At 60.2% G+C, this 14,105-nt stretch overlaps 1 protein-coding gene across 37 annotated transcripts in view; it reads left to right on the top strand.

The window, feature by feature from the left end:
• FBRSL1 (fibrosin like 1) overlaps positions 1–14,105 on the top strand; it is an 84,074-nt gene that overhangs the window by 61,143 nt on the left and 8,826 nt on the right. For 14 of the 37 annotated variants that reach the window (XM_025267871.2, XM_025267863.2, XM_025267860.2 and 11 more), the window contains 7 exons: positions 8,227–8,272; positions 10,758–11,073; positions 11,184–11,404; positions 12,131–12,199; positions 12,368–12,567; positions 13,282–13,332; positions 13,530–13,625. In XM_025267871.2, the coding sequence (XP_025123656.2) occupies positions 8,227–8,272; positions 10,758–11,073; positions 11,184–11,404; positions 12,131–12,199; positions 12,368–12,567; positions 13,282–13,332; positions 13,530–13,625 (999 nt within the window). Of the gene's footprint in view, positions 1–8,226; positions 8,273–10,757; positions 11,074–11,183; positions 11,405–12,130; positions 12,295–12,367; positions 12,568–13,281; positions 13,333–13,529; positions 13,626–14,105 lie in introns of all 37 variants that reach the window. The other 23 variants (XM_044930320.1, XM_025267882.2, XM_025267872.2 and 20 more) reach the window with 5 other exon arrangements.

Consider the following 14,105-nt stretch of genomic DNA (forward strand, 5'->3'; position numbering starts at 1 on the left):
CGACATGAAGCCATATCATTACAGGAAGATGGGGCCTCCTCCAAGGCCTGAGGCAGTGGTAGGAGAGGCCCCAAGACAGGAGCCAAGGGGGGGGACATTGAGACCTTGGTCAGACTCAAGAGCTTGTTCTACCAGGGTGATGAGGCTCGGCTAGGGCTGGCCAGTCTCCCAGCTGCTCCCACTGGTTCCTGGCACCGGCCCAGCCCTCAGTTCCCACCCGCTCTCCCCACCTCCACCCTGGCTCCTAGAACCTGTTAGAGCCAGGGGTGGGGTCTCCAGGTAGCTGGAGAGGCTGGGTGCTGCCTGGCTGCTCATCTGTAGGACACATGGCAACGGAACACCTTTGGGGGCCCAGAGGATTCAGCTGCTCAGTTGGGGATGGCGCCTGACCTGGTGCACCAAGGCCACCACCTCGGAGCTCTAAGCTCTGTCACCAGCTACTGGTTGACGTCTCCCATGGAACAGTCCCTGTCCCCGCGTCTGGAGGGGTCCCACCCCTTTTCATCCCCACACCTGCTTGTCACAGCAGCTCCTAGCCCAGCTCCTTGCACCCCACCCAGCCCTGTGGTGGTTCCTACAGCAGGGCCTTCTTAATGACCTCATCATGTCTGTCTTCCTCAGACGCCACACACACCTCTTCCTGTCACTCAAAACAAATGCCTGAGCTCCGTCATGGCCTCGAGGCCCTGTGCCCCCATGCCACCTCTATGGAAGGCCCTGCCAGGTTGTTCCTGCCTCAGGGACCTTTGCACTGGCTGTGGCCGCCCCAGAGGACTCTTCCACAGACCTCCCCTCGGCTTGGCCCTTCTCCTCTTTCAGGTGTCAGCTCAAATGCCCCTAATGGGAAGTCTCCCCCAGCTGCCATTCAGATCATGTCACCCTTTACTGCCTGCCCACCCTGTCTGACTCATTGCCTGTTTCCCCGAGTATTGCCCATCACTCCCACTAGGCTGAGGCTGACTTAGGTCTGCTGATGGCACACCTGGGCAGCTCTGGAGGCCCAAGGGCTTGTTCTTCTGCATACCATCCCCTCATCGGGGTCCTCGATGTGAGGATAGCTGCTATGACAGATTATCACGAACTTGGTGGCTGAGTACTACACTGTTATCTCTCAGTCTGTGGGAGTCAAGTGGACTGGGCTGGTCCCTCTGCAGCTCCAGGAGAATCCATCTGTGGTGTTTCAGAGCTTGGAGAGGAGCCCACACTCCTGGCCCCTTCTTTCATCTTCACAGCCAGCAGGCCAGCGTCTTCCCACCTCCCCCTCCCACTAGTAAGGACCCTGTGATTAAACTGTGCTCATGGGGTCATCATTACGGATGTGAATGTTGGACCATAATTCAGACTGTGTGCTGAAGAATTGATGCTTTTGAACTGTGGTGCTGGAGAAGACTCTTGAGAGTCCCTTGGACTGCAAGGAGATCAAACCAGTCAATCCTAAAGGAAATCAACCCTGAATATTCATTGGAAAGTTCAGGCTGAAGCTGAAACTCCAATTCTTGGGCTACCTGATGTGAAGAGCTGACTCATTGGAAAAGACCCTGATGCTGGGAAAGATTGAGGGCAGGAGGAGAAGGGGATGACAGAGGATGAGATGGTTGGAGGGAATCATTGACTCAATGGACATGAGTTGGAGCAAACTCCGAGAGAGAGTGAAGGACAGGGAAGCCTGGCCATGGGGTCACAGAGTCAGACATGACTTAGTGACTGAACAAAAACAACATGGGGTCATCTCCCCATCTCACAGTTAATGGATGACCAGCCTTAATGCCACATTGCTGTGTAAGGTTCACAGATTCACAGGCTTAAGGCCCGTTTGCCGCTGACCCCAGAGGGGTACATAGGGACACCCCACTGCATGAATATCTTCCCCTTTGCTACCAGAGGCCTTGGAGCTGGGCCGAGTACTAGAGCCCAGCTGGGTCATGGTGTGGTGGGCACAGGAGCATACAGGCCCACAGACCTCCCAACCCCCAGCCTGAGAAGTCAGGATTCTCCCACCAGAATCCCAAGTCCTAGGTCCCGCCCCTTTTGCCTTCCTGGAGGCAGAGCATGTTTTGGCTAAGCTCACAGACCCCATGGTCAGACTGCCAGGGTTCAGATCCCAATTTTGCCACATACCAGCTCTATGACCTCCAGCAAGTCACCTCACTTCTCTGTTTCCTCATCAACAAAATGGGGATGACTATAGCATGTCCTCAAAGATAAGCATGAGGGCCCAGTGATTTCATGGTTGGAAGCCATTCAGCACAGTGCTGCTTGACACACAGCAAAGGCCACATATATGCTATTTTTATGGCCAGTAACTGAGTTTGGAGGTATGGTGTTTTCGGGGGCAGGGTAAGGGGTAAATTGGTACATGTAAATTGTAATTCAACAGAGCAAGAGGACCTAAAAGCCCCACCTCGAGACTGGCACCATTAGCCACTTGTTCTGTAAGGTTGGAGATTTCTTGTAGGCTGTGCAAGTGCATGTGTTTGCCAGTGTTTTGCCACCTTTTGAAAAGGGGGGCTCTGGCCCATCCTGCACAGCTCTGGAACTGGTTCCCATGGTCCCAACTGAATGACTATGCTTTTTTGTCCTGAAAGGACCCACCTCTGATCGTTCAGCCTGGGGCAGGTAGGTATATGCAGGCCCTGAACCTGGGCTGTAAACTGTGGGTCCCTGGATGCCTCACCAGAACTGACACCCTAGTGCCCCCAATCCCACAGCAGCTTAGAGGTGGGGCTCCCAAACTCCTTCCACAGCCATTCCATCCCATTACTCTTTATGGATTTTTTTTTTAACAGCAAGTTTCTTGATTGGGAGTTGTGCTGCTGATGTCCGGGTGTTGCATCTGTGTGCTGTGGAGTGGAAGGTGCTGCCCCATGAACCTGGATCCATCTGGGGCATTGTTGTGTTGTTGTTTGGTTGCTTAAGTCATGTCTGATTCTTGTGACCCCGTGGACTGTTGCCTGCCAGTCTGCTTTGTCCATGGGATTTCCCAGGCAAGAATACTGGTGTAGATTGCTATTTCCTTCCCCAGGGGATCTTCCCAACCTAGGGATGGACCTGTGAATCTCCTGTGTCTCCTGTATTGGCAGGTGGATTCTTTACCACTGAGCCACCAGGGAATGGCAACCAGTCACTCCAGTATTCTTGCCTGGAAAATTCCATGGATAGAGGGGCCTGGCGGGCTACATATAGTCCGTGGGGTCGCAAACAGTTGGACAGGACTGAGTGACTAACACGTGTACTCGACTTTCTAAAGGGGCAGTTGTTCCCCCTGGATCTCAATTCTTTTGGTCCACGGAGTGGCTAGGTGGCGTATTCCGTGCATTTTGCAATTACAGTAACTACTGGGACCTATTCTCCCACTTTGCATCCCCATTTCGCCGATGGTGAAACGGAGGGCAGAGCTTACGTCAGACAGATGTAGCGGGGCTCTGTTCTTCCTTCAAGTCTCAGCTGCTCGACCTCACGACTTTGAGTTTTCTCCTCTGTAAACTGGGCGTAGGAACCGTCCATATTCGTTACTGTGAACATCGGCGTTGCCAGCCCTTACATAGTTCGGTATAGCTGGCACCGCGCCCTGACCTGGTGGCGGGGATGGCACGACGATTGCTTGAACCCAAACCTGCTGCCAGGCGCGGGCAGATCCACGCCTCGGGGCTGGATTAGTCGGGCCTGCCCGCGCCCCGCCCCCGCTCCGCCCCGCCGCGCTCCCTGGCCGCCGCCTGCGCGCCCGCCAGCAGTGCGCCCGCCGCCGCTGCCGACGTCTCCGGTCCCCGTGCCGCGCCCGACGGCGCCCGGGACTCCAGTGCGCACTGCGAGCATCCTGGAGCGCGACAAGTCGGCGTGGGGGTCATGCGTGGCCCGTGCGCCACCGTCCTGGGTTCCGGCTAGGCAGGGCGCGACGGGAGAGGGGCCACCTCGACGGTGCAAGGCTGGCAGGGGCCCGCGCTCGGCCTCCGGCGTCCATGCCGCCCAGCTTCGTCTCTGGCTCTGGTCCGAGGACTAGCGGCGATCGTCGGCAGAGCGCGCGGGACCAAGGGCGCGCGCGCGGTGAGTGAGAGCTGGTGACTCTGGGGAGGCACTCGGGACTTTGGAGGCCGGGATTGAGAGAGCCGCCGCCCCCTCTAGAGGATCGAGAGAGGCCCCCGGCGCTCAGCTCATTCCGACTCTCAGGAGCCAGGCGCGAGGAGACCCCCAAGTACCTCCGCCTGCGTCCGTGGGGCGCACGTGGTAGCAGACCCGCAGAGGGTCCCGGGCCTCGGCCAGGGCGCAGGGGGGCTCGGGGCGTAGGCTGGGCAGGGCGTTGGGCAGGTGGGGGGGCGCGCGCCTTTGTCTGCGCCCCGGCGCGGGCTCGGCCACCCGGGTTCCCGGCGCCCGTCGCGCTCACCTGCCAGGAGTTGGAGCTCTTTGTCTGGGGCGGGGCGCGACCAGAGGAGGTTGTGCCGCGTGTCTGGGCCGAGGCTGCCCCACAGGTCGGGTCCTCGCAGACAAAGCGCGCCTTGACCTCCGCCCGCAGCTGGGATTGCCTACCTCTGGGGAGTGAGTGCTGGCCCTGACGCTCTTGGTACCGAGCTTCCCCGCTCCACGAGGACCTCTAACCTGTACTCTGGCCGAAGTGACCCTTTCCTTCCACCCCTACATGGGGTCAGTGGCAGGGCGGGAGGATACCCGCGCTGCCTGGGTCATGTCCCTGTAGCTAATCCACGGGAAGTTATTAGCATGGGTGTAGTGGTTGCGCTGGGACTGCTAGCCTGCCTTGGGTCAGCTAGCCAGCTCCAGACCCCTTGTCCTGGAAGGAAAGTCACCGAAGGACCTCGACCTGGGACATGCCCCAGCAATGGCTGGCTTTGTACCTGTGCTGGCAAGGGGGCTGTAGCCTAGGCCGCGGCCCCAGATATCCTGGGGCCTGAGGATTCCTGTGTTTGTTGAGAGTGTTCTCCAATGGGCGTGGTTGTGCCTAGCCAGGTGTCCAGGCCCTTGCCATGTGGTGGAAGCCTGCTAGGTCTCTCTGCCTGTGACGCCTGTGGGGACTTGGATCCCTTAACTTCCCTGACCAAACTTTAACTTGAGCAGTGTGGTGTGGGGACCAGATAGGGAGGGGAGAATGGCCGGGCCCACTGCCTCTTGCCTTTGCCTGGGCAGCATCCCAGGGGTCTCCAGGGCTAGAGAAGACCCTCCCCCCTTGTTGCTGCTCGCCCCTTCCTCCACTCCCCCCTCTTTTGCTCCCTTGACTTTCCCAGGGTCTGGGGCGCCACCTCCTGGCTCTGGAAGCTGGTGCTCCAGCCTGGGGCCTTGAAGTGAACCGGAACTGGCCTGGCTGGGCCTGGGCTGGGCAAGGGCACCTGCAGCCTTAACTGAACTTGCTGCTCACCCCTTCATCCCTAGTCTGGGACCTAGGATAGTCGTGCCCCACAGAAACAAACTCGTTTTCTCAGAGTGATGCCTCTGCTGTTTCCTTCCCATACTATCAGCCTTGGTGGGGTGGAGATGCCCCGCTATATTGGAGATGGGGGTTCCAGGGAGGGCTGGCACAGAGGGTGCAGCTGAGGCACCACCTGCCAGGAGGTGGCACCACCTGCCAGGAGGTAACCCCCCCTTCCCCATCTTGGTGGCCCAGCGACCACACCCCTGGAAGGTAATGGTAGCTTTGAGACTCAGCCCTTTAGCTCATTTGTTTCACCTGCTGAGGGCATGTGTTCAGGCACCCCAGGAGGTGCTGGGGACCCCTGTGGGCTGCTTGCACGGGGCCAGGCTCAGGGGGGCTGTCAGGGCCGCAGGTAACAAAGACCTTCATGAGGGTGTCCACGGCAGAGCCTAGAGGCAGCTCCTGCTCCTGTTCCTCTCATCTGGGGGGCGCTGAGTGCCCACTTATGCCCTTCTCCCACTGGTGCAGGGCAGCAAGCAGAGAGGATTTAAACCTGCACCAGCAAGGGAGGCACCCTCAGACTGTGGGAGTCTGGAAAGGCCCAGGGGACTTGACTGAAGTCCCTGGGTCAGGGCTCAGGCAGGCCAGCTGGTCACAGCCTTTGGGGGCTGGGGGAGAAATGCACACTGTAGTTTGGGGCCATAGGATGGCGCTGGACTGTTCTCAGTCCCGGGGTGACTTGTTCTGCTTTGGCTTTGAAAGATACTCTTGGCTGCTAATTTGGAGACTGCTAATGTGGAGAGCTAATTTGTGAGACTGTTCATGAGACCAGATATTAATAATAATTACAGCAGCTGTATGGCCTCAAGTGCGGGTGACACCGGGACCCCCTCCTGGGGTCATGGTGAGGGTCCAGTCCTCTGAGGCCAAGGCCCTGGGAGGTCTTTGGGCGGGCCCTGGGAGTGCAGGAGGGTAGGTGGCTCATGGGCCCAGGGGCACCTGACCTCATGCCTGGACACGCGCTCACAGCTCCCAGCAGAGCTGGGGCCACGCCTGGTGCCCAGCGAGTGGTCATGAGGTGTCCGCATCCAGGCCCTGAGGGGTGGGTGGCAGCACCGCTGACCCTGCCATCCTGCCCCTCAGACCCCCTGCTCAGGTGGAGTGCTCACCCCTGTGGGGTCTCCTCGAGTGAGGTGCCGATCCAGGCGTTCTGACAGCTGCTGCTCACCGCGCAGGGTGCCTTGGGAACCCATGGGAAGAGCTCAACAGCCACAGCCGCTCTGCTGCCCCCTGAGCTCTGGTGGGGGAGGCACACCCTTGCAACCACCCTTCCCGCCGGGGCCTCCCAGGGGGGTGGGGGGGCAGGTTGGCAGCCTTCCATCTGGTCCAGTGCCAGTCCAGCCTGAGGCTCAGTGAGCCTGTTTTCAGGCTGTTTGTCACCTGTTTTCTTTCGGATGTGGGGTTTCTGGGCAGGGTTAGGAAGGTGACCCCACCCTAGCATGAAGTGTGAAGGGGCACAGCACTCACGTGAAGGTGTCACTGTTCACTCTGCACATTTCCATCAGCATGTCTGGTGTGACCCTGGCCCAGGGAGCTTCTTCGAGCAGCTCCCACCCTTTCCCTGCAGACCTGGCTTCCAGCCTGCGTGGGGCCTCACTCTGCCTGGACTCTTGTATCTCTTTGTTCACCTGTCATGTCTGTTCTTGCTTTCAATTCTTTGGACAGATGCCCACAAGTGGGATTGCTGTATCACATGGTAGTTCTGTGATTAGTTTTCTGAGGAGCCTCCATACCGCTTATCACAGCGGCTGTACCATTTTCCATTCCCACCAGCAATGCACAAGGCTTCCAGTTTCTCCACACACTCACCAAGCCAAGGGTTTTCTGTCTTTTCTGATGGTGGCCATTATGGGGGGGGTCTCATGCGCCTCGGTACTCAGTCACCCCACTTACTTTCTCCCCATGGAAGTCCAGGACGGGGCATCCACAGACACTGGGAGCAGGGTAGCAGTGCCCAGGGCTGGGGGAGATGCGAGGATTGGGGTGATAGCGGAAGACCTGGGGTACAGAAAGTCTTCTAAAACAGGTTGTGGTGAGGGTATGTTGTATGGTATGTGAATCATATTCCAGTAAAACTGTTTTAAAACACCACCAACTAGGGAGACAAGATCTGCTAAGAACAGCCTTACAGGCCTCTGCCTGTGAACCAGCGTGAGGGCCACGTCCTCATCCTGAGTGTCCACCAAGGTGCTGTGCACACGGGCCTCTCCCCAGGAGGGGAGAGGCTGAGCAGGGTCAGGGGGCCCGCCAGAAACTGCCACGTTCCTTCCTGAAGCAGGTTGGCCCCCACTCAGAGGAGCCCACTCCACCCTGGACCCTTGGTGCATTATGGTGGCTGTGGTCCCCACACCTGTGCCTCAGGCTGTCTGAGGCCTGGCAGGTGGTGGGCTGCAGCCTAGGGGCGGGGGGGCATCCCCACTCTGTTCCCCCCACCCTGCTGCCTCCAGTGCCAGGCCCAGGGGTGCCTTCAGGTTCCTGATGCTGGGTCTGCAGGGAGGCACCCAGATTCCCCAATCCTGACTCCCCACCCAGCAGGGCCACTGAGCCCCCACATCCCTGCTGAGGGGGGATCCTTAGGTCCCTGATCACAGGCCGAGTGACCTGTGTCCAAGTCCGCTGGACCTGGGTGTGGTCACACTTCTACATGGGGGCAGTGGGCACAGAAAGATGTGTTCTGCCAGGCTGGGCAGCCCTCACGTGCACTGAGCCTGCCCAGACCTGTTCCCTGGGTGCCAGGGGCAGGAGGTAAGGGCCAGGTTCACCCAAGCCTTGTAGGTCCCTTTGACCTGACCCTCCTCTCTTTTTTCCAGGCATCTGTGGGCTCCGAGAAGCTCTTTGCCCCAGCAGCCGATAAAGGTAAGTGTGTCTCTGGACTCCAGGCCTCTAGAAAAGCACAGGACACATTCCTGAAATGAACTGGAAGTGCCATGTTAGCTCTGTCTTGAATTTCAGGTGCAGAGCCTGAGGCCAGAGTTAGGTGTTCCCATTTACTGAGGGATACAAACCACACCCCCAGAAACAGCCACAAGGAAACAGGGAGCTGGGAGGAGGACCAGTGCCTCAGCCAGAGCCACACAGATCTGGAGCGGTGGTTCCCCAAGAGGGGGGCAGTCCCTGTACCTCCTGGGGACCATTAGGAATGTACTTGCCCAGGCCCTTCCCAGGTTCATGGAGTACATGCTCTAGGGATGGACAGCAGCTTCTGGCTCATGAAGCATCCCTGCCACAGTGTGGACTGGCCCCTGTGGCTGCCACCACACGTGTAGCTGTTTATATTAACATGAGACAGACTAGACTCACTCCTCAGCCACACCCAGGCCCTAGCCAGTGAACGAGTGGGACGGCACAGGTGCCTGGCATCCCATCATCGCAGAAAGCTCTTCTGGCCGGCACCATCCCATCGAGGCCAGGATAGCCCTTTGTAGCCCAGCCTGTTGGTCGTGGCTGTGGCCCAGAGCGGGTGTCACTGGACCCAGCACAGAGAAGGAGTCTTTTTGCTTGGGAGGCTCCCTTAGGACATGACTACACAGAACAGGCCTTGGGGTACCCAGTGCACCACAGGTCCTGCTGGCCTGGTAGCTGGGCATGGCCTGTACGTGCCTTTAGCTCAGGAAGCGCTTTCCTCAAGTCAGGCATTGCAGCAGAGCCGATGCCTGCTGAAGAGTCCAGGTAAGGAGGCCCACCAGAGGCTCCTTGGAGCCAGGCATGCTCAGCTGACATTTCAGACAGAATTAATGTAGGGTGTTACCAGTTTCAACAAATGATCACAAACTGTGTGGCTTGAAACAATAGGCTCGTAGTTCCAGAGACTAGAAGTTTGGAGTCAGGTGTGTGCAGGGTTGTGCTCCCTCCAGAGGCTCCAGGGGAGAAGTCCCTGCTGCCTCTTCAGCTCCTGATACTGCCTGCAAATGTGGCATCCCCAGGCTTCTGGCTGCATCCTTGCCATCTCTGCCTCTGTCTTCATGTGACCCCTTCCTCTTTTTGTCTCTTCTAAGGACACTGTCACTGGATTTAGGCACCCTCAACCCCCGATTCCCAGCTGATCGCACCTGGAGATTCTTAGCTTGATTATGGCTACCAAGACCCTTTTTCCAAATAAGGTCACAGTCCCAGGTTCTGGAGGTTATGATTTAGCAGAGTTCAGGGAACTGGCAGGGCTTTGAGGTGTCCAGAGAGGTGCAGAGTTGGAGGGGGGTGATCAGTAGCAGTGCTCATGGTTTTGTCAGTGGCAGGAGGCTCTAGAGACTGCAGGACTCTCCAGAAGAGCTGGAGCATTGGTGGCAGGCCTGGGGTCATGTCCAAGTCTGCATGGCCCATGTCTGCTTCTTTCCGTTCTGATAGTTGCTCTCACTTTACAAGAGCCTTGCGTGTGGAGAAGTGAGAGAGACAGGAGGGGAGAGAGGGCCGGCCTCCCTGGGCAGTGAGCACGTGGGCTGACAGCTTCCTGTCCTCCTTGCAGGAGTGGTGGCAGTGGCCTCCTCCTCAGGTCTGTTCCTAAGCAAACAGGCCCAAGGCAGGGAGGTGTCGCCCTAGCAGAGGAAACATCTCTGTTCCAGCCTGGGTTATGGGTTACACTGCCCTGCAGCCACAGGGGAGGCTGTGGCCAGTGCGTCACTCTGCATGGCCGCCGCCTGCATGGGCCCCTGGGCCCAGAGAAGGAAGTGGAGTCAACCAACAGGCCAGATGAAGCAACCACATTCAGTAACCCGAATTTCCACTCCTCCTGGAAAACTGGGATGTCATCCCCTGAAGGCAGAGCTGCTCCGATGGGTGGTGGTGCCTCCCCTGGCCTGGACACATGCTTTCCACCTGGCTCATGGGCACGTGACCTGAGGCCTCGCTCAGAGCAGCTTCAAAAGGAGGGTTTGGAATGAGCAAGCAGGCTTGCTGATGGCCCAAAGGCAGGCCTGGAGCTCGGGAGCAGAGGCTCTGGGTGGTGGTGAGTTGAGGCAGCCACTTTCTCCCAACAGACTAGGCAAGGCTGGTCGTCCAGAAAGTCTCCCCCAGGGTGAGGACCCAAAAAAGAGCTTAGGCCCTGGATCAGTTGGGTGGGTCAAGAAAGAGCAGCCATTCACTCAAGTGACACTACCGTGGTGGGAGATAGGGCAGCAGAGCTTGGAGCCCAGCGCCCAGATTGAGCTGGCTCTCTCACGCATTTGAGTCTCCCTCGAGAAAACGGGGCCATAAGAGCCCCTGCAGTGAGATGGCCTCAAGCAGTAGCCTCCCCAGGGAGCAAGGGGTGGGTTATACCAAGGTGTTGTGGGCAGGGGCTCTGTGCCACCTAGTTCCCTTTCGGAAATGATCCTGAACCCCAGACTCATCCCTGCCACTCTCTCCGCAGGCCCCACGCTGGGCGAGAAGTCCGAGGCCAAGACCGGGGCAGCGCCCAAGGTCTCGGGTCTGGAGCGCAGCTGTGAGCTGAGCACCGAGCCACCCTTCCTGGCCCCCGTGCGCAGCCCCGCGCCGGTCCTGCCCTCCGCCAGCACTGCGGCCAGCCCGCTGGTCAAGAAGGAAGCCCCGGCGCTGCCCCGCCTTGCCCCGCAGCTGCCACCCGCGTCCTCGCAGCCCCGGGCCCCGCTCCTGACGCACGTGCCTCTTCCTCCGGGCGCCTTCCCGGGCCCCGGCCCGGCCGCGCACAACGGCCTGCACAGCCTCAGGTGGGCACAGCCTCAGGTGGGCGCGGGGCCAAGCCTGCGCGGCCTCAGGCGGGCGCGGGGCGGCGCGGAGGCGGGGCGCGCGGCCGGGCACTGAGCGCCCCTCCCTGCAGCAGGAGCAGCAGCGCCAGCAGCGGTGCCAGCCTGGGGCTCGCGAAGCACGCGTCCCTGTCGCCTCACGGGCCGGGCCCCCACCTCTCTACCTCACACTTGGCGCTCCGCTCGCAGGCCCAGCACCAGCACCACGCGGCGGCCATGTTCGCCGCGCCCCCGACACTGCCCCCGCCCCCGGCGCTGCCGGCCAACAGCCTGGTCATCCCAGGACACCCCGCCGGTAGGTCTGGGTGCCATCGGTGGGGCCAGGGTCACTGTCTGTTCCCTCTCCACTCTGGGCTCCTCATCCCTGGGCAGGGGGGCACATGGCCCCTGGGGAGGCAGGGTTGGCCTCCGAGATAAAGACTTCTCTCCCACTTGCTCCTCCAGACCACTCCCAGCAGGATAGCAGCGCCCTAGCAGACCATCAATGCAGGGCAGAGGAAGTTTCCTACCAGGGCCTCAGTGTGCACACACACAGATACATGGGTGCACACACGTGCACATGGATACACACTCCCTGCTCCATTCTGAATCCTTGCCAAGCCTAGTTGGGCAGTTGGGAGCCGGGAGTTGGTATAACTTGGAGCTGCTCAGTTGTCACTGCGATGAGGGCTCCAGGGGCCTGCTGTGTGTCTCTTCCCATCCCTCTGTCCCTAGGCTGCTAGGGGTGCAGGGGTGGATAGGGCTGAATTGTGGGGTAGAGGGGCCCCAGATGAACTGCAGCTAGCCTGACCTCTCCCTCGCTGCTTGATTCCAGCAAGTGCCCCCTCATGGGTCACTAAGGATTTTTCCATGGGTCTCCAATTTTTTTTCTAAAAGTCTGAGCCCAGCTCAGTTGGGGGCACCTCAGTACCCCAGACTGGGACCAAGACAATGGTCTGGGGGAGGCTGGGATGGGCAGGGCTCCCCGACAGGGCTGTCTTGGGCTCCCAGGGTGGCTCACCGTGTTCTCTCTTGCCTTTAGATGCCAGCCTGTTGATCTCATTCAGCCAGCCAATCATGTATTGCCAGCCTCATTCGGGGATTCTGATTGGTACTTGGTCACAGGCACCTCTCTTACCTCCACCCTGGGGCCCGCACGTAGCGAGCGGCCACCACGGCTTGGCCTGCCGAAACCGGGAGTGCCAGGTGACTATCCGCCTCGCCCCGCCGGGAGCCCGCGGCCGACGTGCCTCTCTGTCTCTCTCTTTTTCTCTTGTAGATCACGAGCTGCTCAGGCAAGAGCTGAACGCGCGTTTTCTGGTCCAGAGCGCCCCCCTGGGCCCGGGAGCTCTGCTGCGGGCGGAGTTCCACCAGCACCAACACACACACCAGCACACACACCAGCACCAACACACATTCGCCCCCTTCCCTGCCGGGCCGCCCCCGCCGCCGCTCCTGCCACACGCCGCACCCCCGCCGGTGCGTAGGCCGCGCGCCGGCAGGCGGGAGGGGGCGGCCCGGGCGCGGGACACTCAGCAGGCACACGCAGACGCTCTCTGCACGCATGCAGCTGACACCGTCCCGCGCGGTCCGTCTGTCCGTCCGTCCAGCCCCTCTGGTTCCCCCCACCCCCCGCTCCCAGGGCATCCCATGACGCTCCCTGCCCTGGGCCGTTCTCTTGGGCTTGGGTGAACACCCCTGTCCACATGACCATGGGCCAGTTGCACCCATGTGGGGTCCTCAGTGTCTCAGTTGGCAGCAAGGCAGCAGGTCAGGAGGACCAGGACTAGGGGCCATGCAGATCAGGACTCTTCCCATGTTCCTGAGCCTCAAGATCTCATCCCCAAGCCAGCTGCTGTAGGCAGTTCCCTCCCAGCTTTGCTTTGGCACTGGGCAGTGAGCAGTGGCCTCAGTGTACCCTGCAGCTTGACCACCAGCCCTGGGCTCCAGGCCCTACCCTCCCAGCCATGGCTGCAGACACCCAGGTGGGCGAGTCTGCACCTCCTATGGTGAGGTCACTAGAACAGGGAAGGGCCATGGGCCAGCACCCTCAGGGAGCCTGGAGGATAGCTGGCTGGAGGCCGCCAGCCTCATTCTGGCCACTGCCCGGCCTGGCGGTGTGGGTGGGCGCTTGGCCAATGGAGGGCATCAGCAAGGTTGGGAGGCCTCACTCTCTGCCTCCTTCCCTTCCAGTTTGACAAGTACACGCCCAAGCTGGACAGCCCCTACTTCCGACATTCCAACGTGAGTGTCCCTGCGTGCCCTGGGATCACCAGGCAGGGTGGGGGGTGTGGAGGTCGGGCTATGCCTTGTCTATGTAGCCTCCCACCTAGTGCAGGCGTGGCAGGGTGGGGACCAGAGGGCCAGGCCCAGTGCCCCTGCCCAGGATGTCCGAGTGCCCAGCGAGGCCCCTGGAACACCCCTCCCGCCTTCTCTTGCAGTTTTTCCCGCCCTTCCCTCCTGCCGTCCCAGGACTGCCCGCCCTGCTCCCACACCCAGGCCCCTTTGGATCCCTGCAGGGTGCTTTTCAGCCCAAGGTACCAGCTGCTCCTGGGAGGGGGTGGGCACGGTGGGCAGGGGCTGCAGGACCGCCCCCCCCCTCTATCCAGCATCTCTCAGGGCAGTCATGACCCCAGGTGGCACCTGAAGGGCCTTCACCCGAGTGCAGAATATTTTGACCTTCGGGGCCAGGAGAGCCTTGCTTCACTTGTTCTCTCCTCAGCTGGGAGCACTTGGGGTTAGGGAGTGGGAGGAGCAGTGCAGAGGAGCAGAGGTAGAGTGTGGACAGCAGCCATCCACAGCTGTCCACACCGCAGGAGGCCCAGGCACCAGGGAGCAGGCTTGCTCTGTTCACCTTCCCTGCAGCGGGCTGCCTTCACCCAGCATAGCGATCAGAGCCTTCTCCTGCCGACTTTTCAGAAACCTCCGGACGGAGGATGTGGCGGGGCCAGACCATCCCGGGTGACAGCGTGCAGGGCCTCACAAGGAGGGCAAAGCAGACACCGGTGCCCTGGGGG

Source organism: Bubalus bubalis, chromosome 17 (genome assembly GCF_019923935.1).
Source record: "Bubalus bubalis isolate 160015118507 breed Murrah chromosome 17, NDDB_SH_1, whole genome shotgun sequence".
NCBI lineage: Eukaryota > Metazoa > Chordata > Mammalia > Artiodactyla > Bovidae > Bubalus > Bubalus bubalis.